Consider the following 27,984-nt stretch of genomic DNA (forward strand, 5'->3'; position numbering starts at 1 on the left):
CTCCTACTCTGCGAGCCCCCTAGACCTCCCTCCATTGAGTTCCTGGTTAAACATCTTCCTGTTGTTCCTCTAAGTGTGACCATTGACTCTGCACTGGTTGTCTGAGTGTGGGCAGCTGTCCTAGAGGCGTATGTATGGTGGGGAGGAAGACACATAAAACACCTCTGAACAACAGGCAATGTGCTGTTGCTGGACATGGAACAAATCCACAACAGCCTGAAGAGAGGCCTTCATTTCTGCCTAAACTGTAGAGTCCCCTTGGATTTATCCTTAAATTTGCTACAGTGCCTATCAAATGCCAGGCTCATTAACACTGGCCAGGACTTCCTCCTTGACCAAACTTGAGTCAGGCTCCTCTGAGCCCTCTTCTTGATTAGTCCTCAACTTTGGCCTGGTGAGCCCAGTTTATTGAGAATCCCTTCTCTCCTCATACACAACCAAGTTCCCCTTGGTAATTTTCCATCCTCACCCTCATCCTACTGTAGATTCCTAGCTTCCCCTGTTGTATTTGGAGTTGAGTTCAATCTCCCCCCCCCCCTCCGCCATTGCCAAGTCTTCCTTACTGTTTAACTTATGCAATTTTTCTTTGACACAACTTTTGCTTAGTTGAACTGAGGTAAGAAAGTGGGGACACTTTGGACCCATCTTCATGATAAAAATGGGAGCAATGTCATTTGATAAAGTACGAAACTTTTAAGATTGATCAATTCATTAAAAATAAATCTATCTAGTGCCAATGTATTTTCTCCAGTGTTTGGGACCAAATGGATGAATGATTGCCCTTAATTTCTAGACTGGTACTGACCAATCAGATTCTATGTGGTGATAGGAATGTTTTATATCTATGTTGCCTGATATGGTAGCCACAAATCACATTTGACTATTATGCACTTGAAATATGGCTGGTGTGAATGAGGTAGTGAAATTTAATGTTATTTACTTCATTAACATAAATTTAAATTTAAAGAGCCACTAGTGGCTAGTGGTTACCATATTAGAGAACATAATTATGAGGTAGTATAAGGAGCTTAGGATGTAAGAGAGGAAGAACAGGAGGGGACAAAATTCTTTAATGTGTATAGTGTTTCCTTTATGTACTTTGGGAGCCCAGGTCTACTATGAAGGGTGTGATGGAAAATGGACCATATGTCAAGAAACAAAGAAAAATAATAGAAGGGAGGAGGGAGAGAAGAAAAGGAGGAAGGCCAGTGAACAAGCCTAATTAAGCTGCTTATATTTAACCTGGCTTGCTGACTGTTATTTACCTAATGACCTGGGAGCCTTGAACATGTCTCCCCCATAATAAGCACAGAGAACAACTCAGGGAAAAAGAACCTCAGGTGCCTGCAATCACAGTCATTTCCTGTTTCACAAAGCTTCTAAAATAACCCCTACAATTACTGAAGTGACAAAGCCCAATTGTTACAAAGAAAACCTCATAGGAGAAAAGGTAGCTTTCTTATTCTCCAGTTAATGCATACGGGAGCTTTCTCCAAGATCACTTCCCACTAAAACACACACCCCTAGTGTCTGTCATCCAGGCCTCTTACTCAGCTCGGTCCATCCAGGGGTCTGGCCAGAAGTCAAGAAGGAAGAACAATGGGGTTCTTCACTAATGAGAACAACAATGAGAACACCACTACCAACTTTCAAAACCAGGCCAGAATCACTGCCTGCCTCAGACCTGCACAATAACACCCCTTTGCTGAGAATCACCTTCAAAGGTCCAAACTCTGGTGCACAAGCTAGCTTTTCCCCAGTCTGCCCCCACCTTTTGTAGATACCATCAGCAGTTGGCTCTCTGAGGACACTTGAGGGAGACCTAAAACCTCTGATCTCTCCTTTCACAACCCCCCTCAGCAAGTTCTCAGCCTAGGGTCCTTGAAGAAGGTCTGTGAGCTTCCAGAAACATATGGGAAATCTATTATGTTTTCTGAGGAACCCACAAGAAGCTTAAATCAGCCTTAATCAGGGTTAATGATTGACAGAGAGAGTCTCTTTTTGACCAAACTTTAGTCATGCACCTTTGAACTCTCTTCTCTAAGACTAAGCCGTGACTTTGGGGGTTCTGTGTTTATCTCTGCATTGTCCAGTTTTAGCAAGAATCCTGGTAGGTTAATTTAGTCAGAATCTGCATTCCCCATATCTGATCACACTCAATATCTGATCAGGTTCCTCATGCCCCACCATCCTTAATTGATGTCTGATCACTCTGGCCGGCCTACAGCAAGAATCCAGTGAGGTCAGCTTGGCCAGAGTCTCCTCTCACCCCTGATGTTTCCTCTTTGTAGTTTTTTATCCACTGCCCCCCACCCTGTCCCTTAGTTTTAAAGTCCCATTTCTCAAGTTCAATCCCTCTCCCACACTGCAGTGGTCTCTACAACTATCACTAGGTTTCTGAATAAAGTCTGATTTGCCATCCTTAACAAATGTCACTAAACATATAAGAGCCACTCTGCAGCATCCCTACCATCTCACACAGCTCTCTCTATCCCTTCCACTTCTCTTCTGACTTCACCCAAATATACACGCTGCTCAGAGAACAGGAGAGAGACCTCCCCAGTTTCCCTTGCTGCCAGGAGAAACCATTTTTGCCTGCCAGCCACCAGGATGGGCCTAGGCTCATTCAAGTCCCAGGAAAGGCCTAGTGTACTTGGGCTGCTTTGGAAAGAAGACTGCACAATGCTGTAGAATAAAAGTGACAAGGTACATTTCTTGGTGGGATGAATAGAGGACTCTTATTTGTTATTATCTGATTTTATCCTGTTATATCCTTACTTATGCTTACTTATGATTTCTACTAACTGCTAAGGTTCATACAGGAGTTGCCACAGTACAGTAATAACCCAGATTCTCCAAAATATTTCCCTCTCCCTATCTGGTTCTCACTGAAGACTGTTTCTGGACAGTATCCAGCCCTTCACTCCAAGCTCTTGGGTCAGCCTGGGCAGCAGGTTATGATCACCTACAGTGAAGTCCCATGAAGGGAAGGCAGCATCTATCTTATAGGGACATCATGAAGCCAGGCCTCCACACCTTTCTTTGAGAAGGCTCCAGGAGGAGCTGAGGAAAGCAGAAGCATATCTTAGTTTTGTTTAATGGAGATGATATAGAGGTAAGACATATGAATGAAAAACAAAGCTCATAAAAATCACAGAGCTTTCCAATTCTCTCACAGGGATATACATCTTTACCTAAAACTCAGACACATTTTTAAAGTGGTGAAGAAAACATCAAGACTTTAGCAAGCCCTTAGATAGACAACAGAGCTACCCTGTCCTGAGAGCAGGTACAGATGAGTGCTCTCATTTATTAAAGGGCAGGGATGCACCATGCACTGCTCACAAGAGCCATCTCATGAGCCCACCTGAAGGCCTTAAGTGCCAGGTCTTTCTGGAATGTTGCTGATACCCTGTGGGTGAAGAGTGGCTCAGCTGAGTGAGAGGATATTCTGGGGAAGTCCCCAGAAGAACTAGAAGAAACAATAATATGTGATAGCTTTTGGTGACTGCAAGGAAAATTATCCAATTTCCTAAAATTTCAGTGCACCCAGCTTATCAATTGAAGATACTAGAGAAAAAAAAAATCTTTCCATGTAGCTCTATGCATGATTTAATTCCTTTTAAAAGGCAATAATCAGAAAATAAAAGGTAATTATCATAAATACTTGAAATGGACACATCTGCCTCCTCTTCTCCCTCCTCCTCCACCACCCTCCTCCTCCACCTGCTTCCTCTTCCTCCCCACTCCTTTCTCCTCCTTGCCCTCTTCTCCTCCTTTGCTTTCCAAGATGTCCCTTCCTCAGGACCTACCACTAACCCTACTGCTTTAAGCAGGACTGGGAACTTTAGGAGATTTCATGCTTCAATATCCTAATCCCAATGTCCATTCTAAGAGAGGGTGTGGGCTCTGGACTTCCAGTTTCATTTGGGATACATAAAGAGCTAGAAACACACCAATCCCACTCTCACAACCAGAAAACAGGGAACAAATGTTAAGTTAATGACTTATTCTATCAAGAATGAGGCTGTATCACAACACCTAACTTGAAATCTAGAGTAAGACAGGTGAATGCGGGGAGGAACAGGGCCAAGCATTGCTTCCCTGAGACAGGTGCTACCACCACATACAGAAGAAGGCAAGATTAAATCAGAAAATTTTTAAACAGCTCAAGGTCAAGTGTGGGCTAGTGTGAGACTTGGGAGGCCCTGGGAGACACAAAATAGGGGTGTTAGCATCTTCTTGTACGGTTTTGCTCCAGGGACCCTAGCAGGTGCTCACAGGGAAGATATGGAGAGATTGAGAAGACTGGTGGAGAAACCTTAATTTCCTGGGAAAGCACATCAAATCTGGTAGCCTAAGGGCACAATGTAACCCCAGCAGCCAGTAGTGGCAGGAAAGAGGGGAAAGTAACTCTACCCCTTGCAGAGGAGTAGGAACAGTGCACAGCCTAGCAGACAGTTGGAGAGAAGCCAAGCAATTCCAAGTGTCTGGGATATTAGAGGTTACCATGGCAACCACACACTGCAACATAGCCAAACTCTGACTAGATTTACACAGAACCCCAGCTAAAGCCCACAGTGTTATGGATTGAATGCTATGTCCCCCTACCAAATTCATATGTTGAAGCCTTGACCCCCAGTGTGGCTATGTCTAGAGATGGGGCCTCTAAGGAAGTAACTGAGGTTCAATAAGTCATACAGTGGGGCCCTGATATGAAAGGATTGTGTCCTTATAAGAACAGCCACCAGAGAATGCTCTTTCTCTCCACATACAAATGCGCGCGCGCACACACACACACACACACACACACACACACACACTGAGGAAAGGCCCTGTAGGACATAGGAGGAAGGCAGCCATCTGCCAGCCAGAAAGAGAGCCCTCACCAGAAATCAAATTGGTCAGCACCTTGACTTTGGACGTCCAGCCTCCAGAACTGTGAATGATAAATATCTGTTACCCACAGGATGTGGTATTTTGTTAGGGCAGTCCAAGTCGACTAACACACTCAATATCTATTATCCTATACAACATATCTGGCTTTTATTGACAAACTATGAGGCCTACAAAAAGACACGCGAGAAAACTTGATTTAAAGAAACCAAGCAGTCATCAAGCCCAGATGACACAGCCAAAGAAAAGAACCAATGAATTTAAAGAAAGGCCAGTAGAGGGGCACCTGTGTGGCTCAGTCAGTCAAGAGTCTGACTCCTGATTTCAGCTCAGATCATGATCTCACAGTCATGAGATCGAGCCCTGCATGGGGCTCCATGCTGAGTGTGGAGCTTGCTTAAGATTCTCTCTCTCCCTCCGCCCCTCCCCTGCTCACACACTCTCTCTAAAAAAATAAAAAATAAAAGAAAGAAAAGAAGAGAAAAGAAAAGAAGAGAAAAGGAAAGGAAAGGAAAATATAGGTCATTAGAAACCACCTAAGCTGAAATGCAAAAGGAAATGGGTAGGGGTACAAATCAGAGTATCCAAGAGCCCAGGGGAGCCAGGCCCTAACTGGAATGTGCCAGTTGGCTATCATCACCCCAGGAGGAACCTCACCACCAGCTATCCATCACAGTCTCACTAGTGCTTCTCTTGTCTTCTGTTCTGGCCTCATGTTTCATCACATGTCCTGCAGTAAGGGGTGCCTGGGTGGCTCGGTCAGTTAAGCAGCAGACTCTTGATTTCGACTCCGGTCATGGTCTCACGGTTCATGAGATCAAGCCCCACATCAGGCTCCATGCTGACAGTGCACAGAGCCTGCTTCTGATTCTCCCTCTCTCTCTCTCTTTGCCTCTCCCCAGTTTATGTGTGCTCTCTCTCAAAAATAAATAAGTGAACTTTAAAGGAAATTTTTTTAATGTCCTAGAGGAACACAATACTCATGAGAAGAACAGTGATCACCTATGCTGTGACCTTCAGTAACAGTTGTAATAGTTCTCTGGTGTCTCTGTGAATCTCAACCATGGACAACTATCCTCTGCAGTCTACAGACTGGATACAGTAGCTTTGCAGGGGTGACACAGCCAACAACTGCCAGAACTTTCCTTGATCTGGATACAGGCTGAATAAAATCTGTAACAATCAGAAACATTTAATGATAGATTTATAGCAGAAAAACAATAGGATTTAAATAATTTTGATAAAATTTGAAAATATGGGTATGATAATGGTGTTGACTGATGTATCCAATATTCACCAGCTCACTCTAAATAGTTTTTATTAGATATTAAAATATAAAATTCTGATTCACTATTTTATTCTCCACAATAATGGATCTTAACTATTGATATTTGTTGATTTTAAGGATTAACCACCCAGCCACAAAATTAAATCATCAGAGGTAGGTAAACGTGGTTTTCCCATACTGGAGGAAAGGGAACACAACCCACGTGATGGTTAAAGTATGTTTTGTGGAATTCGCAGAGCAGCTTATACCTGATCAGAAAGTACATTGAAGTGATCATAAGATGATTGTTATAGAAGTTCAAAACAAATTCCTCAAATCACCAAAACTTTATCTCCCAGAAGAAGGCTTAAGACTAAACAACATGATCAGGTCATACCTCAGGAAATCAGTGGGGGAATTGGCCCACCCTTCCTTCTCCTTGAAAATCCCAGTCCCCACCCCACCACCAGCCTTGTTAAACAGCTGGAGCTTCAGAACCACACATTTATGTGAATAGGAAGTAAAGAGGTAAACTGGTAGCCAAAAAAGTAAACTCATGAAGTTTTCAGAATTCAATGTAATTGTTTCTTATTTCATGCATAGACTTCCTTTCTCTGGGCCACTGCTCTCCTCCCTATGGGTTTTTAAAGGGTTGCAGGTATTCAATTCAATTTGGCCAGTATTGACTTCATGCACCACCCTTGCTGCTCAAGATGCAACATTGCTCTCTATATGTCACACTGAGAAGAGGAGACTCTTCTCATGCACAATCTTGCACACATACACAGAGCCCCAATATTCATGTCCACAGATACAGATAATGAAAAATAAGTATTCACAGCCACATTTGGTCATGTGAAGTTTCCAGTCATATAGCATTTAGCATGAGCCATAACCACAGGCTGCCTACATAGAAGAGCCATGGCCACACACATCTTGGAATCTACATTGCACAGTCATGAAAACACCATTCACACACCCCATCATTGCTCACAATCTCACATGCTGTCACAGCAGCATGCACCAACCACCCACTGGGGTCTCCAACAATGGTGCACACAAACTATCTTATGTCAATGCTGAAAATTGATACACCCCCAGAATTAAGACCCCAAGCACAGATACAATCTCAAAATGATCACAGACCACAAATGACCCACATGTCCCACACAGGCATTCAGACACACAAACACACAGCCAGACACAGAGGACCTCACACCCACATGTGCACACACAGCCAGGCATGTACACACACATGTGTACACATACAGATATGCACACCTGGGCACAAAGAATCTTACACTCATTTGGCAAAAAAATTTGAGCACCTGCAATGTGATTCCAGCGAGGACTACATCAGGATATAAACCACACAAATGCAGCAAGACACCTGACTCTTCCTGTCAGAGGGCATACTCAGGTCACCTCCAGAAACATGGCTCTGCAGTCCTCCCTTAGAATGCATGGGCAAGTGGAGTTGGAGAAGCATCCAAGAAAAGGGCAAACAAGGAGCTTCATTCCCTCCCAAACAGGGCAGCCCAGTTAGATGGAGGCCTAGAGCACCATCTCAAAGGGACACTAAACATTCTTGGGGCCACCCGAGATGCTGGACATGTCCCAACACAAATAGTTTTATTGCATGTGGTTGAAAACAGAATTGGCAAGCCACTTTGAGGTGGAAAGTTAGACCCAGGGAGTAAGCTAACTGCTTCTATAAAGCAAAGCCAAGTCCCCAGGTCTTCTGTTGTGTCACATGTGGATCACAGCAGTTGAGCATTGCTAAGGGGATGCCTCCCTCACCAACCTCAGCCCACCATCCCACATGCCCTCAGCATCTCCTCCAAAGAAAGTGTGAGCGCCATATCTCAGGTGCCTTGCTACCCAGCCCATGGCACCCCGTGGCTCTGCTGACCCATCAGCAGAGCTCTGTGGTACTCACAGAGCACACCACCACAAAGACAAACAGGCTTGCAACTTTCAGCCATCGTATACAGCACCTGTAAGAGAAAAAGTAGGCCCCAAGTCATACCAACAGCAGTCCTATTTGCATCTGTCTAGTCTGCCAAACCTCAGACACCTTTATGAAGCTTTGGGTAATATCAATCTCAAAGTACATGTTAGAAATTCTTTCCATAACATGGTATGAAGGAAAACACTGCTGACCTGTAAATGCATGGCATCATAAAAAGCAGCTTGGTGAAAGTTACAGAGGAGGGCAAAGTTAATGTTGAGTATTTGCATATGTTTCTTGCTGGAGATGCTAAAATTCAAATTTGGAGGATCTTCACTAGCATTTTTAAAGGCTGAGTTTTCTGGACACAAGCTTTATCTGGGCTATCAGGCTTGTATTTATCAATTATATTCCCCTAGGTTTTCTGGTAAGTAGGAATGTGGATTTGATCAAAAAACACACTGACTAAGACGTAACCAAACAATTAAAAAAAAAAATTGCAGTACTGTTACTGGTTGTACCAACAGAGTCTTTTAAGAATTTATAATTTAACAATTATAATTTAACAATCATGCCATGCTGTTGGCCCCCTCTGAGGTCTCCTGACAGTGTCCTGACCCAGTCATCATTATTATATCTTTCTTACCTGTGGTTCTCAGGGCCTAGGTGAATCTGAGTCTCCCCAAGTCTTTAGAGTCCTTTGAGTTCCACCTCTGCTCATATCACATCCCCAGGCCCACTGAATCTCATCTTCTAATGACACTATCACTGCCCAGCCCTGAGGTGTGCTCTCTCACTGGCCAGCCCTCAAGAGCAGGCTCTGGGGTGTTTGTACTCTGTCCCTGTTTGTGGAAGGGCGCTGGTACATGGCCTGTGCTTGACACATGTTTGTAGAATGCAGAAAGTCATGTTGAAACATCTTTTTCAATACCTTTCTGATATTTTCAAAATGGTTAAGTCTTGTTTTGCATTCTCTTAGATTTAATTAATTTAATGAATAATCATTTCACACTTCCAAAATCTGATTCAACAACTCCTTTTTAAATGGAAATCAAAGCTGGAGATATCACAATCCCAGATTTCAAGATATACTACAAAGCTATAGTAATCAAAACAGTATGGTACTGGCACAAAAACAGATGAATTGAACAGAATGGAGATTCCAGAAATAAACCCACACTTACATGGTCAATTAATCTATGACAACTAAGCAAGAATATACAATAAGGATAAGACAGTCTTTTCAATAAATGGTTCTGGGAAAACTGGACAGCTACATGGAAAAGAATGAAACTGGACTACTCTCTGACATTGTATACAAAAATAAGCTCAAAATGGATTAAAGATCTAAATGTGAAACCTGAAACACTAAAACCCTAGGAGAGAATATAGGCAGTCATTTCTTTCACACTGGCAATAGCAACAGTTTTCTAGATGTGTCTCTTAAGGCAAGATGTGTCTCTTAAGGCAAGGAACAGAAACAAAAATAAACTACTGGGGATAGAGAAAGAGCCAGGGCAAGTGAGAGCCAGATGGGCACTGGGTGACTCTGTGGCTTGCTGAGGAAAATAATTAAACATGGGCAAAGGAGATCCTAAGGAGCCGAGAGGCAAAATGTCATCACATGTATTCTTTGTGCAAACTTGCCGAGAGGAGCACAAGAAGAAGCACCCAGATGTTTCAGTCAACTTCTGAGAATTTTCTAAGAAGTGCTCAGAGAGGTGGAAGACCATGCCTGCTAAAGATAAAGGAAAGTTTGAAGACATGGCAAAGGTGGACAAGGCCCATTATGAAAAAGAAATGAAAACTTAATCCCCCCTAAAGGGGAAACAAAAAAGAAGTTCAAGGACCCAATGCACCCAAGAGGCCTCCTTCGGCCTTTTTCTTGTTTTGTTCTGAGTATCACCCAAAAATCAAAGGAGAACATCCTGGCCTATCCATTGGTGATGTTGCAAAGAAACTGGGAGACATGTGGAATTAACACCACTGCAGATGACAAGCAGCCTTATGAAAAGAAGGCTGCGAAGCTGAAGGAAAAATATGAAAAGGATATTGCTGCATACTGAGCTAAAGGAAAGCCTGATACAGCAAAAAAGGGAGTCATCGAGGCTGAAAAAAAGCAAGAAAAAGAAGGAAGAGGAGGATGAGGAAGATGAGGAGGAGGAAGAGGAGGAAGATGAAGATGAAGATGAAGAAGATGATGATGAATAAATTGGTTCTAGCACAGTTTTTTCTTTCTTGTCTATAAAGAATTTAACCCCCCTGTATACAACTCACTCCTTTTAAAGAAAAAAATTGAAATGTAAGGCTGTGTAGGATTTGTTTTTAATCTGTACAGTGTCTTTTTTTGTATAGTTAACACACTACCTAATGTGTCTTTAGATAGCCCTGTCCTGGTGGTATTTTCAATAGCCACTAACCTTGCCTGGTACAGTATGGGGGTTATAAATTGGCATGGAAATTTAAAGCAGGTTCTTGTTTGTGCACAGCACAAATTAGTTATATACGGGGATGGTAGTTTTTTCATCTTCAGTTGTCTCTGATGCAGCTTAGTTGTTCTGTTAACTGAATACCACTCTGTAGTTGCAAAAAAAAAGTTGCAGCTGTTTTGTTGACATTCTGAATGCTTCTAAATAAATACAACTTTTTTATTAGTATTGTTGTCCTTTTCATACATCTGAAATTTTTCTTCTTGAGGGGAAGTTAGTCTTTTGCTTTTGCCCATTTTGGATCACATGGGTTATTACAGTGGTTATCTTTTCATATAGTTAGCTGATAAAAAGTTTTGTCTACACCCTGCATACTCATGATGAGGGTAATAAAGTTGAATTGAGATAGTTTTCATCCATAACTGAAACTCCAGTCTTGATCAGTTGATACAGATTTCACATAGCCCAGTCACATATATAAAGTGAAGAGTAATCAGTCTATTCACAGCATGGGATTAGTAGAATCAAACATTTTGAAAGTCTGTCCTTGAAGGACTAAGAGAAAAGTATGTTCTAATCTTTACATGAGGACTCTACATTCTTTAACACCCATTACCATGTAATGGTAGTTATATTTGCAGTTCCTACATTAAAGAAGACCTGAGAATGTATCCCCAAAAGTGTGAGCTTAAAATACAAGACTGCCATATTAAATTTTTTGTTGACATTAGTCCCATAAAAGGCTCTGGAAAAAAAAGTGCTGGCTGTAAATGTCTTCTCCTATTTATCTAAATATGGATTTCTTAGGAAACTTGACTCTCCATTAAAGGTATTTTTAATTAATTGGACCAACTTCTAAAATGTATACCACACTTAAAATCTGGTATATTTTCCTATATTGTAGTTTGCTCCTTTATATAAATCAAATAGGCCTGAGGGAAGAAGACATTTAAAACTTTGTATTTCAGTAGGAGCTATTGGATTTGAATTTGATTTTTCTTTACGAAACCCAAACTCATTCATTAGAGTCATGTTTATCTACTTAGCAGTTTAGGGAACAATTTGGCAATTTTGTGGTTTTTGAGATTATAGTTCTCTTAAAGTGCCAGTGTTTTAAAATAGCATTCTTACTACGTGGCAATGAGACAGAATGAAATATGGCCTTTTGTAGCAACATGGATGGAACTGAAGAGTGTGATGCTAAGTGAAATAAGCCATACAGAGAAAGACAGATACCATATGGTTTCACTCTTACGTGGATCCTGAGGAACTTAACAGAAACCCATGGGGGAGGGGAAGGAAAAAAAAAAAGAGGTTAGAGTGGGAGAGAGCCAAAGCATAAGAGACTGTTAAAAACTGAGAACAAACTGAGGGTTGATGGGGGGTGGGAGGGAGGGGAGGGTGGGTGATGGGTATTGAGGAGGGCACATTTTGGGATGAGTACTGGGTGTTGTATGGAAACCAATTTGACAATAAATTTCATATATTAAAAAAATAATAAAAAAATAAATAAAATAAAATAAAATAAAATAAAATAAAATAAAATAAAATAAAATAAAATAAAATAAAATAAAATATAACCAGTTCAACATAAAAAAAAAATAAAATAAAATAAAATAGCATTCTTGTAATTGTACACACTTTTGTGATGGAGTGATGTTTTGTTATATAATTTTGACTTGGATACTTTCCATTTGCATTAGTTTATGTAATTTCAGTAGGAATACTGAACATCTGAGTCCTGGATGATACTAATAAACTAATAATTGCAGAGGTTTTTAAAAAATCTAAAAAAATTAAAATTAAAAATGAACTACTGGGACTACATCAAACTAAAAAGCTTCTGCACAGTGAAGGAAACCACCAACAAAACAGAAAGCAACATACTGAAAGGGAAAAAACCTTAGCAAATGATATATCTGATAAGGGGTTAATATCCAAAATATAGGAAGAACTTATATAACTCAACACACACACATGTGTGCACACGCGCACACACACACACACACACAAATCCAATTAAAAAATGGACAGAGGACCTAAATAGACATTTCTCCAAAGAAGACATACAGATGGCCAACATATTCATGAAAAGATTCTCAGTATCACTAAATCACTAATCATCAGGGAATTACAAATCAAAACCACTTTAAGATACTCAAGAAGATATCACTATATACCTGTCAGAATGGCAAAAATGAAAAAGACAAGAAATAAAAAGGTGTTGATAAGGATGTGGAGAAAAACGAACCCTCATGCACTATTGGTGGAAATGTAAATTAGTGCATCCATTGTGGAAAACAGTATGGAGATTCCTCCAAAAATTAAAAATAGAAATACCATATGATCCAATAATTCCACTGCTGGGTGTTTACCCAAAGAAAACAAAAACATTAATTCAAAAAGATATATGCACCCTTATGTTTATTGTAGCATTATTTACAATAGCCAAGCTATGGAAGCAGCCCAAGTGTCCTTCAATAAATGAAAGGATATAAAATATGTGGTGCATGTGTATGTATATTTATATTTATATTTACATAGAATAGAATATTACTTAGCCATAAAAAAGGAAAAGATCTTGCCATCAGTGACAACATGGATGGACCTAGAAGATATTATGCTAAGTGAAATTAGTCAAAAAGAGAAAGACAAATACCATTTGATTTTACTCACATATGAAATCTAAAAAACAAAGCAAATGAATAAACAAAAAGCAGACTCAGACCTATAAATACAGATGGTTGCCAGAGAGGAGGGAGGTTGAGGGATGGGCAAAAGGGGTGAAGGGGAGGAGGAAATACAGTCTTCCAGTTATAGAATGAACAAAACACAGGAATAAAAAAAGTACAGCATAGTACTGAATATAGTCCGTGGTATTTTAAGAGTGTTGCATGGTGACAGATGGTAGCTACACTTATGTTGAGAGTAGGATGACATAGACAGTTGCTGAAACACTGTGCTGTATATCTAAAATTAATATATTATATGTCAACTATACTCAAATTTAAAAAATAGTAATAAATGGGAATCAAAATGATAGTTTTTTAAAGAAAGAGGCATTATTCTAAAAACATTTTTCTACATAACTGACATATACAGCAGAGCTGACAAACCAAAATATGTTTTCACAGTTTCTTTAATGATCATACATGGTACTTTTTAGACCTGTTAAAAAGAATAGCACTAAAATTTTTAGTTCAGTGGCAAGCTCAATGAAACTATTCTATGAATCCTAGAATATAGAGCAATTACAGAAAGTAAAGTTTAATTTTTCCACGGTACAGGACAGTTGAAGAACCTGGCATCCTCTGGAGCTATGAACCAACCAGTTGAGGAAGGATGTCAGGGCTTACTGTCCCGGTAGCCCATGGGACCAGATCCCTATTCACACACTTTCACACTATTCACATAATTTCATAGCAGATTCTATGACCAAATATTTATCATATCTATGCAGACAGCTGAGACCAGTCATCATGAAAAAAGCTATACATGGCTGGGGAGCATGCTGGGAAATGATATCTCCATAGTCAAGCACAAATGGGGAATGTGGGGTAACATCCCTGCATACCCACCTCAGCTTACAAGTTGCATGACCCTGGGCAAAATCCTTAACTTCCATGAAGTCCCTTTCTTCATCTATCTCTCAAGATTGCTAGGAAGATCAATAGAATAATTGACAGTGGGCCTCTCTGGGAACAGTCAAGTGTACTTTGGGCATACAGATAGGTACACTTGTAATCAGCCCTTCAAATAGCTTCAGAAAAGACAGTTCCCCTAATGTAGACAAATAATAACACTAGTGTCTGATATCTACATAGTGTCTTCACACCTATCAGTGAGGTTTGCCACAGACCATCTTAGCAGAAGCCCACACAGGCTTCTGCTGTAGTGAGGGAGACTCAAGGTGAAAAGGAGACAGTTGCACAGAGGTATCTGACTCTGCTGGTCCCTCAGCTACCTCAGAACATATCTGGAATGAGAACCTGATTACCAGGGTCCCCAAGCCTTATTCTGTCCCCGGAGATGCCACTTTCAAACATGTTGGTCTCAACATGAATTTCCTTTAAATAAATGTACCTATGGAAGCCCAGAAAACAAAGCAGGGAGAGTAAAGGTGCTCCGGCAATGGTTGGCCAGCTTGCATAGTCCTCTACAATGCTCTCAGCCCTCCCACACATATGCATGCCTAAGACCTCCTACACATGCACAAGCACAGCCTTTCCACCACTACTACCACCAACCCCTTTCCTCACATGTGCGCAGTCTCAGGCTCCCAGCTCACACCCAGCCCAACAACACAGTTTCCTGAAAGATGCACCCAACCTTTTTAATAACATGCTTTATCACTAACTTCAAGGGATCATATCAGCTTCTAAAACACCATGAGGACTGCTGAAGTGAACTGATTCCATCTGCAAACCTCAAGGTCATGAAGACCCCTGAATCACAAACAGGAAGGAGTGTAGGATGTTAGTCATTTAGGTTTGTAATTGGGCTGTCTTATAGCCTCACAGATCCATGTCAATTAGCAGTGTCACCTTACATATCTTCCAGGAACTGGAGAAAAGGTTAAAAATCTTCCAGGAAAAGTGCAGCCTGGCCAAATATGAAAACCCTTCCTCCTCATCTTCACTCTGTCACTTGGGAAGGATGTAGTGAGGGTGAGACACCCCCCCACCACAGTTCAGTCCCAGACAAATGAGATGCTCTATACAACCATCACCCTGTTCCAGTGCTAGCACTTAAAGTCTCCCTACCTCAGTTTCAAAAGACGGGACCTGATGTGAGCACTGTCCAGAAGCTCCCCTTTCTCTTGGGAGGCAGATCCAGAGGAACCAGCCAAGTCTTTGCTCAGCAGAGATCCTCCATCCCACTCAGCTGAGCTGTTCCCCCAAGATTCTTCAGCAGTGATAAACTCTGGATGGCAAATAGGCATGCCCCATGACCTGGAAAGCAAGACTTTGTAGTTATTTTTCACAGAAATAGTAGCATCTCCAAAACAAGATTTCATTTCAGTGGTGAGTGTGAAACGTGGAATCAATTCTAGTTTTTAAAAGGACCACAGACATTTTAGTGCTGTCAAACTAGTATAAATATGTCTTTCTTGACATCATAGGACACTTATCTTAAGGAAAATCATTTGGGGTCACTCAAGTCTTCAAAATGAATTGTGGACTTTCAAGAAACATCAGTTTGTTCCGAATTTGGAACTTTACAATAAAGCTATTTCTGTCTCAGACCAGCTCCAGCTCATTTTGGTAATTGCTTTCTCTTTGATTATGTTGCAATTTTCAATACCTAGCTGTTATACTTGTCCTATTGCAGAGTGAGTGGTGTAAACCTTTGCTCTTCTGTATAGTTATCTTTCTATAATAGAACTATAGGGAAGATGATCTACCTGACTTTTCCACCCAGCCTGTACATGAGCATGAGCAGGAGTGGAGAACATTAGTGTTGGACTAGATGATCCCAAGGATGGAACCTATATCTAGAAGGATGATTCAAGAGGAATCACAAACTTTTCTCAAAATTACATGTAGACATATCCATTGACTTTTAGTTGAATCTTTGGGCTTCTGAACAACCTGCTCAGTACAGATGCACTTGAGTCTAGTGAGGTTGCATCAAAGCCCAGTGTTTTCATGTATTGCTTGGAATATTCATTGGATCACAATATTGACATAAAAGGCCATGAACTTAGAAACAAATGATGGCTCTCATGCCCAGCTAGCTCTACAGGACATTGTGATTCTCCTGAATACCCATAATTGCCTTCAAACTGGTTCACAACAAGAAAAAAAGTACTCTTATTCATACTAAGAAGCCCAAAGATGCAAATTAGGCTGTGTGAAACCAATATGTAACAATAATAAATGATGCTGACAGTGCTACAAACTAATCAATACTGAAAATATACAGTTTGTGACCAGGAAATACTCATGTGTAAGGAATAATATCACAACCCCCCCACCCCCAGCTGGTGAACAAATACAACTGTAACCAAAATTGGAACTAAGGAAACTTCTTTTAGAAGCGGCAACAGGGCAGCTAACATCAGTATTTCTAGAACAATGCTGTGCATTAGAACTTTCTATGGTGGATAGGAGTGTTCTCTGCCCTATCCAGTATGGTAGTCACACATGTTCATTGGTCACTGAAAGTATGTAACTGAAGAACTGAATTTTTTATTTTATTTAATTTTAATTAATTTGACTTTGAATAACACCTTGATGAGTGGTAACTATGCTGGTCAGTGCAGATGCAGAGCATGCTCTGACCCTTGTACCATTAGCTGCACATACCTGCCTTCAAACCCCTGAAAAAAAGGGAAACAAAACCTGACTCATGTTCTGCTCCTCTGAAGTGGTTTTGTGACATGAGGCACAGCTTAGCATCCCAGACCATGTTTCTGCACTCCATATGCCCAGTACAAATGTTGCACATTATGCTTTTCCAATGAAACATGGGCTATAAAATAACGTTAATGGTTTACCAAGTAATTCAAAGGAAAACATTAAGGGAATCAATGTATGAAGTGTTTGTTTTCAAAGTTATTTATTAGGAGAAATGGAGAAAAAATAAGTTATCTTCCTGGTTTCAGGGACTGTGCTGGACACTGGGATGTAAGATGAAGACACAGGCTGGTAGGCATAACCATGGAACATATGGGCATATTCTGAAGTATAGGCATAAATGTGGTGTTGAGAGCACAGAAGAGGCATTAACCCTTGAGGGAGTTGGTGGGGAGATGGGGGGGGACCAATGTTTCATAAAAGAGGTGACATTTGAGCCCCTTTGAAGTTGAATGAGACTGCCCTGGAGAGCCAGAAGGGGAGGAGGATCCTCTAGTCAAAGGGCTCAGTGGGAACGTTTTAGAGAGACACAGCTTGTCATCAGGAATCTTCTGGAGGAAGCCATATTGTCTCTGAACTTGGAGGTGATAAATCTACATTCCTACACCCCATCTAAATGGGGTGAGTCTTTGGCAAGTGAGACCAGGAATCCACATGGTATACAAGTACCCAAAAGAATTTTGATTTACTCTGTAAAATATGAAGCCCCACCCCCATGCAGACAGGCTGCAGATAAGGCTGGAGAGAGGGTGGGCAGCTCCTCAGAGTCTGCGAGGGAGATGAGTGCAGGTAAAACAGCAGCCTGCCTGCTGATGCAAATGCATGGGGTCAGAGGGCAGGAAAGGAAGGGCCCATGACAATGCCACTAAGTTTCTAATGTATAGGGAATCATGGGATACTGAGCAGGTGGTTTGGGCTTCCAAAAGTTGTCCACAAAAGGAAGAAGAGATGAGCTTGGATACCTAAGCCAGGGCCCTTCATTCTAGGGGACAGAGTAAGTTATCCTCCAGATCAGCTCTGCTCAGAGATTTCAGAACCATCATGGTTTGTCCCCAGTAGGACCTTCAAACTTGAAGGAAATAGAGTTTTCTCTTAAATCATACATTTTTAACTTCACTGCTATTGACATTTGAGCCAGGTAATTCTTGTTGTGGGGAAGCGTTCTGTGTATTGCAGGATGTTTAGCAGCATCCCTGGCCTTTACCCTTAAACGTCAATAGTACCCCTTCCCCAGCTGTGACAACAAAAGACATATCTCTGGACAGTATCTTCTTCACCCCCAGTTGACAGCCCTGGCCTGGTAAGATGGCCCATGAGAGCTGTGTACATCATGAATGTGCACATGTATTATTTAATCATTACAGGGTTAGGCTCATGGTTATTTGGAAATTCATAAGCCACACAATACAACTACTAGAATCATGAATATATACTACATTGAATTGACAAAGACCTGGCAGAGACCAACAACATGCCAGACAAAAATTCATACCTTAGGAAGAAATTTTCTAGCATAAGTGACAAGGGAAATGCTCAGAGATTTCTTAATTTTAGAAGAAGAGAGTGGGGGAAACTCACCCTTTCTCTTGTGAGGAATTTCCCAGCAAAGGGGTATTTTCTGTAAAGCAGGGGTCTTTTGACCTGGAGTTGGAGAACTGAGGTAAAGAAGAGTGAGACCTGAAAGACATAGTGAAGGAAAAGGCATCACCAACACAAAGACAATGGTAATTGGGGGATACCTCCAAGAACATGCCTGTGATTCAGTAATCATACAGAAGTTATACCTGAATTGTAAAAAGCAGGAGTTTTAGGAGAGACAATTAGAAACAACTCTTCTCCCCAGCATAAACCAGGTTGGAAATGCAAAGCAAAAACTCACATAGAAAACCAGATGCTGTGGGATTGATACTTTTAGGCATACTTTAGCATTAACAGTAGATTCCAGCCACCTTTGCCATCCCATACAGAGCTTTTCATGGAGAAAACCATTCAGAGTCTGATGGGCCTTTCTATACTTAGAAAATTCTACTTCCTAAGATCACACATTTTAAATATCTTAATGGCTTCCCATAAAATTCCAAGAAGCAGAAGTCAGGGCCCATGGGGTCAAAATGAAATGATAAAATGGCAGGGAGGGGTCTCTCAGGGTTATGCAAGCCACAAATGAAGCAAAGCAAAGGTTCACACTGTGTGAGACCCCCTTCCACTGTTCTGGCCTATACTAGAGGAAAAGCCACCATAAACTTATCCAAATAGGAGCTTTTGATATGGAAAGAATTGCACAGGTACAACAGAGCCCACAAGCTGCAGAAATAATTTTCATTCCTAACTGTTGATAATATGTCATTTTACACACTAGTGCATTTTCTTTCCTAAAGGAAACACAGAGCTGCTGTGGATGCCATGAAACACTCACCCAGGGAAATAATAGTACTTCAGATCATAAATGCAGAACAAAACCAAGAAAAATATTTCCACCCCCTTTCTCCCTCTCATTCAAGCATGCACTTGTGATACAGACAATAAGACTCAGTCTCTTGGATAAATAAGACCAAAGCCCCAAGCTGTGTCTAACAATACCCACCACTCCATGCCAAAGTCAGGAAAGGAGTCTGTCTTGGGCCACCAAGTGTTGTCTGAATGCCACCTCTGGGCAGCCCTGAGCACTTTTAATGGAAAACACAGATGACTGAGGACTCTGTCTGCAGGGGCTTTAACAGCCAAGGAGAAGAGCATGGCAGAGAACAAGGTATAGAATAGATGCCCCAACTAGCAGAGGAAACAAACAAGATAAAAGATTAATTCCATTTGAGGGATTTAATTAGTGCCCTTTAGCTATTCAAACTGGGTTACACTATTAGTTGGGCTTTTAAAATTTTCATGTCTCATAACTGTAAAAGAATAAGGGCCTCAGGTACATTTACAGAAATGCTTCAATGAGTCAACTAATATCCAGTGTTTTCTGTTACTCCCTGGGGTGGTTTGTTACATAGCACTTCTGGGAGAGGTGACCATTAACATGACCTCACTCACACTATTTAACCACTCTGAGCTTCCATTTTCTCAGATGTATAATGTGGATAAAAGAAAAAAAAACTCACTAAATAAGTCACACTAAATTAGGACATATAAATGGAAAGCATGGGGCTTAGCTATTGATTCAATGATTTCTATTACACTTAGCCTCTTATGAATGGCTACCATGTCATTTCCATCTTGTTTTATCTGGTACCTTAAGTGGCACCCAGTTCAATGGAAGTGCTTAAATACTTAATAATGAATTACTTAAGTCCCATTAGTTGTGGCTTATTTGCATGAGATGCCTTTTTGACTCCGTGAAACAGTTTTCTAAAGCATTAAATCAGTAATGAGCTCAGAATCACCACCGACCCTCTGAAGAGCAGAGAATGCTCAAAGGGGTGAGGTGCTATTGCTCCTTGGAAAGTACTACCCACAGGCTCTCAGCACAGCTCACAGTAGAACCACAGTGTGCAATGCTGAGAATTCACCTTGTGGCCATGAAGGAAGAAAATCAATGTAGGGAAAAGTCAGAAATATATTTGTATTTTCTCTGGTTGGCACATCTGGCTGATTTCATTATTTAACATTTCTAGTGCACTTTGTGTACACATAGTATCTTATAATTGTAGTTAAACATACAGAGAGTAGTTTCTAGGCTTTTGATTATTGAGTTATGATTCTAAAAAGCCAAAAATAAAATGTTTCACTAGTAAATTTCCCATAAATATTTCAGTATATTTCAGAAATTTAAAACTTAATTTCACACTGTTGACACATTATTTTCCATTGTTCCAAGTAAATTTCTTTTTGCAAAGAGGGGAAGCACAGAGAGGCCTTCAGACCCTGTTATTGCAAAGGACCCCTGACCTGCTGTCCTGGAGGATAGAAAACTAACAAACTGCACATAAAAAAGATTCAGGATTTCCCAAGAAACACAAATTCCAGGGTCATTTTGGCTTAATTAAGGTAGAAAATATTGATTAAATATTGATGAAATATTCCTGACCTTTTCTCCTTCTGATAAAAGAAATCTCACTGACATTTTTACGACTTCACATATAAACCAGGGTGCTTTTAAAATTCACAAAATTCAACAGTATCCATTTTCCCTAGTGACTCAACAACTGTGGATATAAATTTGCAAAATTCATATATGCCTGTAAATTTAAGTGGCCAATACTTATTTGAATAACTTAGAAACTAAAGAAGAGGATAACAGATAAAATGAGTGTATACAGTTCTGTAATTCAGAGATGCCAGTTGTGAACATTTAAAGATTCTTAATATAGAGAACAAACTGATGGTTACAAGAGGTGGGGGAGGGAGTGGGTGAACTAGGTTATGGGGATTAAGGAGTGCACCTTTTGTAAGGAGTACCAGGTGATGTGTGGAAGTGTTGAATCACTATCATATACCTGAAACTAATATTACACTGTATGTTAACTATACTGGAATTTATTTTTTAAAGTTTGTTTTTATTTATTTTGAGAGAGATAGAGAGCAAGCAGGGGAGGAACAGAGAGAGAGGGAGACAGAATCCCAAGCAGGCTGCACACCATCAGCGCAGAGCCTGATGTGGGGCTCAAACTCACAAACCATGAGATCATGACCTGAGCCAAAATTAAGAGTCAGATACTTAACTGACTGAGCTACCCAGGCACCCCAACAATACTGGAATTTAAATAAAAACTTTTAAAAAATTAAAAACAAAAAACTTCTTTTCAGTTTTTTTTCTACATATACATGAATATTTTTAAAGTCAGCTTCAAATATGCATGTGTTCAGACATATATTCAAATATATAAATTGCTTTGTCCTCTCTTCTAATTGTTTAACTTAGCTATGTCACTAGCATTTCTGTTATTAAATATTCTTCTGTAATGTGATTTAAATGTTGGCATCATATTCTATTACATGGATCACCACATAAGGCTTAACGTGATGGAAATGTTGGAAATTTAGGGAATTTCTACTTTTTTACTAATATAAGTAACAAACATTATGAGAGTCCTAGTAGATGTTTTAGTGTGTGCCTCCAAAAGTTCCTAGAAGTAGAGTCACTGGGTCAAGAGGAGTCTTGGTGCCTATGGTCCATAGAGAGCCTGCCCCCTTTACTATGCCTTTCAGTTATAGAAGGGAACAAATCCCTGTCCCCAAAGCCCTGGGTATTAGCCACATTTTAGATCCTTAAGCAGTAAATTTTAAACAGCCAGAATTAATTCAGGTCCACCATTGTCAAGAAATATTGCTGCCATTATTGTTAAGATCTATTTGTGCCAACCTACAAGATGGACAGTGTTGGTAATACGTTCTAGCCCTCCCCCATCTATAATAGTTTCCATAGGCCCAGACACCCTAGTTATTTATAGATCCAAACATTTGGCATTTCCATAGGCCCAGACACCCTAGTTCTTTATAGATCCAAACATTTCCTACAGTGCTTATGTCATTTTATTGAGAAAAAAGTATTGAAGAATGTTAAAAATATTGAAGGCCTGATATATTAACACTTCTGAGAAGAGTCACACTTCTAAAGGCCAGACAAGAGACAATGATTAGTGCAAAGGACACACTGGAGAGGTAATGGTTTGGTTATCAGTGGTAGAGGAAGAGGTTTTCTCTCAGTCTTTCACAAGCCCTATATCATGTAGACATCATCAATGCAGGCACAGAAGCTAGCTCTACCTGACAGGGAACCCAGAGCCAGTAACAAGGAGTACAAAATTCTGCTACTGCCTTCATCTATCTCTCCCTCTCTTTCTGACTCTTGTTTCTGTCCTGTTTTCATCCTGGATTCACTGGTCCAAACTACATTTCCAGAAGGGAAAAAGCAAATGAGCAGGCTGGGAAAAGCTGGGTTTGCCACGAAAGTGATCACACAGAAAACAGCCAAGTGTGTTCATTGACAAAAAGCAGACCTGAGGAAGGAAAGTGAGCAGGGAAGCTGCCACCTACTCATGTGTCATTTTTCAGAAGGGTTGGGAGGATTCAATAATTCCTCACCTAAATATAGTCAGAGCTTCAGAGAGTCTATCATTGTTCTGCCCAAACAGGGCCAGGCTGCTAAGTTTAATTAACGGCAGAAAGGAGAGCCTATAGCCCAGCCTGCTCAAAAGCAATGTTTGTAATCAGCTGTGAATGAAGAAGCAGGAAACATGAGAGCAGTTTCCCACTTCTTCAGCCTAACACTCCACTAGTTATTTTCTGCATGAATTAAAAAATAAATTCATAAAAATAGTTATAAATCTATGTTACTAGGTACACGATGCATAAAAATGTAATTTGTGATATCAAAAACAAACAGGGGCATAACTATATAGAAGTAGAGTTTTTGTATGTAGTTAAGTTGGTATCAATTAAAATTAGGTTGTTGCAATTTTAGAACATCATATCTAGTTGTCATGGTAAGCAGAAAGAAAATATTATTAAAATATACACCCAAAACATGAGAATGGAATCAAAACATGTCACTATAAAAAAACAACTAAACACAAAGTAAGGCAGTAATAGAGGAAGGCAGTAATGAAGGAAATAAGACATAAAAAGCTATAATGCATATAGAAAACATAAAACAAAAGGCCAAAAGTAATTCTTCTTGTATGAGTGATCCTTAAATATCAACATATTAAACTCATTAATCAAAAGGCATAGGCTGGCAGAGGGATAAAAACAAAACAAAAAACATGATTCAACTATATGCTGTCAATAACAATTACAAATAATATGCACCGAACATCAAGCTCCAAAAAATATGAGGAAAACACTGACATAATTGAAGGGATAGATATCTCTACAATAATGGTTAGAGACTTCAATTTCCCACTCTTAATGATGGTTAGAAATCAAATAAAAGATACATATAGTACTGGAGGCCTTATACAACATTATAAACAAATTGAACCTAAAATACATACACAGAACACTCTACCCAAAACAGAAGAATTACACATTTCTCTCAAGTGCACGTGGAACATTCTCTGAGATAGATGATATGTTATGCCATAAAATAAGTTTTAATAAATTTTAAAACATTGAAATCATACAAAGTATCTTTTCCAATCACAATGGAATTCACTAGAAACTAATAACAAAAAGGAAAAATAAAAATGCACAAATATGTGGAAATTAAACAAAACAACCAACCAATGGCTCAAAGAAGAATTCATAAGATAAATTAGAAAATCTCTGCTGTGAGCTGAATTGTGTCTCCCCTTCACAATAAAAAAAAAAAAAAAAACAACTCATGTTGAAGCCCTAACCCCCAATACCTTAAGATATGACTATTTTTGGAGATATCTTTAGTAGGCAATTTAGTTAAATGAGGCCATTTGGGTGGATCCTAATCCAGTTTGACTGGTGTCCTTATAAGAAAAGGACATTTGACACACAGAGAGACACCAAAGGTGCATGTGCACTAAAGGACAACAGTGTGAAGAGGTAGTAGGAAGGGAGCCATCTGCAAGCCAAGGAGAAAGGCATCAGAGATAACTAACCCTGCCAGCACCTTGATCTTGGACTTACAGCCTCCAGAACTATGAGAATATAAATTTCTGTTGTTTAAAGCATCCCATGTGTGCTATTTTGTTATGGTAGCCCTAGCAAACTAATATAATTGGAGACAAATGTCCTGAGACAAATGACAATGAAAACACAACATATGAAATTTATGGGATGAGCCAAAAGCAGTACTAAAAGGTAAATTTATAGCTGTAAATGTTTGTATTTAAACAAAAGAAAGACCTCAAATCAACAACCTAACTTTACACCTTAACAAACTAGGAAAAGAAGAAAAACTAAACCCAAAAGCTAACAGAAGTAAGAAAACAAAGATTCGAGAGGTGACTAATAAAATAGAGATGAGAAACACAATAGAGAAAAGCAATTAAACCAAAAGTTGTTTCTTTACAAAGATCAATAAAGTTTACACATCTTCAGCTAGATTGACTAAGAAAAAGGAGAGAAACTCAAATTACTAAAATAAGAATTGAAAGCAGGAACATTACTACCAATTTTACAGAAATAAAAAGGATCACAAGAGTATACCATGAATAACTGTGTGCTAACAAATTGGATAATGCAGATAAAATGGGCAAATTCCTAGCTATACACAACCTACTAACACTAGAAATGAAAAAAAATAAAATCTGAATAGACCACAACTATTAAAGAAATTGAAAGAGTAATCAAAAACCTCACAACAACAACAAAAAAAAGCCCTGAACCAGATTGCTTTGCTGATGCACTCTACCATATGTTTAAAGACGAATTAACACTAATCCTTCTCAAACTCCTTAAGAAAACTGAAGAGGAGGGAATGCTCATTCAATGAGGTCAGTATTACCTTAACGCTAAAGATACTACAAGAGCAGAAAACTATAGACCAATATCTCTGACAAGTACTGATGCAAAAAAAATCTTCAACAAAACACTAGCAAGTCAGTTCATCAGCTTATGTTTTAGAGACTTTTTGTTTATTTATTTATTTTGAGAGACAGAGAGCATGTGCATGCAGGTGAGGGGCAGAGAGAGATTCTGCACTGACAGTGCAGAGCCGAATGTAGGGCTCAATCTCACGAACCGCGAGATCATGACCTGAGCCAAAACCTGAGCCAAAACACTTAACTGACTGAGCCACCCAGGTGCCCCAGTTCAGCAGCACATTAAGAAGTTTTACACTATGATCAAGTGGAATTTATCCCTGGAATTCAAAGATGGAAATCTTGGAAATCAATGAAACACACCACATTAACACTGAAGGAAAAAACACACAATCATCTATTGATGCAGAAAGGTATATGAAAAAGTTCAACACACTTTCATGATAAAAATATTCAGCAATTAAGAATAAAAGGAAACTGCAACGTAATAAAGGCCATATGAAAAACTCACAGCTAACATCATAATCAATGGTGAAAGACTGAAGGCTTTTCCTTTAAGATGAAGAACAATTTGAGGATATCTGTTTTGCTACTTCTAATCAATATAGTATTGGAGATGGGAGGAGTTAAGATGGAGAAGTAGAGGAACTCTGGGCTTTCCTCATCCCTCAAACACAGCTGCATTAGGATCAGATTACTTGGAACACCCAGGAAATCCATCTGCAGGATAGCAGAAGGATCTCCACAGTTGGAGGGAGAGACCTTAGCCAAGTGAGAGGTGCATGGATGTGAATTAGGGAGAGAAAAATGGCGGTACCATGGAGAGGAGGAAACCCTTTCTGTGGAGAGACAAAAGGGAGAGAAAGAGAGAGGGGTTGAAATAGTGCGGCATTGAGTTAGCACAAGAGGAAAACCTCTCTGGGGAGTGAGAAGTACTAAATATTCCCATTCTTTTTTTTTTTTTTTTGAAAACATCTTTTGGAGTTCAAATACTGAGGTTTTGGAAGTGCACAACTTTCTCCAGAGTGGAGCTGTGGCATGTGTTCCTAGGGAGGACAGAGCTGGCCTCAGAGTGCATAGGGTGGTGTAGAGATCTCCGGAGTATACTGGGAGAGAATAGTCCCCTTCCTGGAGTACTTTTGGAAGAGGGTTTATTGCCTCCCCAAGGTCAAAAAACCCTGTAGGTTCTAGTCAAAGACCTTTCATCAGCATGGTGGAGTGGCTCTATGTTGGAGAAGGGGAATGGGTATATGTGGTGCTGAGTACTTTAAGACTCTAGGTTTTGAATCCCATATGTGCACTAAAGAAAAAACGCAGGAGAGTTATGGAGCAGGGCAAGTTGACTTCCCTCCCTATTCTGTGAGGGCTTCCTGAACAGCAGGAGTTGAGATCACCAACTGGGAATGAGAGACTGAGGTGGTGCCATTTCCCCCCCAACACCAACACATTGGGACTTCAGAGAACAACACAGTGGCCCCCAGTGGAGGCAGGACCCACTTACAACAAGCCCTGCCCCTCTGTGCCTGGTAACTGCTTATTTACTGGGGCAAGATTGACTCTGAGCCAAAGCAGCCAGTCTCTCCTCCAGAGGACGAGCACAGTCAGCAACACTCAGACATGAACAGACAATTCTTTTTTCCCTTTTGCCTCCTTCTTCTTTTTTTCTTTTATAATCAGGCTCATAGTTTCTTATTTGTTTTTTATCGCTTCCTTTTCTCTTTTTTTTTTTTTTTTTTTTAGATCAGGCTTTTTTATTCCTTTCATTTTCCTTCTTTTCTTCTGCTTTTTTTTCCCTTTTCTTCCTTTTTTTGGGGGGGGGAATCAGCCTTAGAGTTTTTTGATTCTCTGTTTTTCTGTTCCCTTTCCTATTCCCTTTTTATGTAATCAGGCTTCCCCCCACCACCACTTTTTTTCTAGGGTTACTTCAATAAACAAATGTAAACACACTGGTTAAAGGTCCAAACACTCCACCACTGCAAGGAAGGAAAAAGCTCTGCAGAGGATTCACCAGTGGGAAATAGCAGCCAAAATGCAACAACAGAGTATACACAGCATACATACAGAAACACTTTCTAAAGTGCCAGGCTGTGGACAGTGTATGACCCCTTTTTAATATAGAAATACTCTCAGGTGCATGAAACATAACAAGCTTTTAAAACACACACACACACAAAAAAAAAAAAACAGAAACTTAGCCCAAATGACAAGACATATGAATTCTCCCCAAAAGAAAGATCAAGAAGAAATCATAGCCAGGAACTTGCTCAAAATAGATATAAACAAATCTGAACAAGAATTTAGAACAACAGTCATAAGTCTACTAGTTGGGCTTGAAAAAGCAGAGGACACCAGAGAAACCCTTGCTGCTGAGATCAAAGACTTAAGAACTAGTCAGGATGAATTAAAAAATTAAAAATGCTGGGGCGCCTGGGTGGCTCGTCGGTTAAGCGTCCGACTTCGGCTCAGGTCATGATCTCACAGTCTGTGGGTTCGAGCCCCGCATCGGGCTCTGTGCTGACAGCTCAGAGCCTGGAGCCTGCTTCCGATTCTGTGTCTCCCTCTCTCTCTGGCCCTCCCCTGCTCATGTTCTGTCTCTCTCTGTCGCAAAAATAAATAAAAACATTAAAAAAAATTTTTTTTAAATTAAAAATGCTATAACTGAGATGCAAAATAAACTGTATAC

General features: G+C 40.0%; 1 protein-coding gene and 1 pseudogene across 1 annotated transcript in view; one reads left to right on the plus strand and one right to left on the minus strand.

The window, feature by feature from the left end:
* Positions 1–27,984, minus strand: part of OCA2 (OCA2 melanosomal transmembrane protein) — a 516,689-nt gene that overhangs the window by 404,715 nt on the left and 83,990 nt on the right. The window contains exons 3-6 of the mRNA XM_053888812.1: positions 18,481–18,579; positions 15,307–15,495; positions 8,103–8,160; positions 5,997–6,069 (exon numbers count right to left, since the gene is read on the minus strand). Of these exons, the coding sequence (XP_053744787.1) occupies positions 5,997–6,069; positions 8,103–8,160; positions 15,307–15,495; positions 18,481–18,579 (419 nt within the window). The remainder of the gene's footprint in view (positions 1–5,996; positions 6,070–8,102; positions 8,161–15,306; positions 15,496–18,480; positions 18,580–27,984) is intronic.
* LOC109260144 (high mobility group protein B1-like) lies at positions 9,621–10,657 on the plus strand (annotated as a pseudogene).

This window comes from Panthera pardus, unplaced genomic scaffold (genome assembly GCF_024362965.1).
Source record: "Panthera pardus isolate Hobbes unplaced genomic scaffold, ASM2436296v1 HiC_scaffold_24, whole genome shotgun sequence".
Classification (NCBI taxonomy): domain Eukaryota; kingdom Metazoa; phylum Chordata; class Mammalia; order Carnivora; family Felidae; genus Panthera; species Panthera pardus.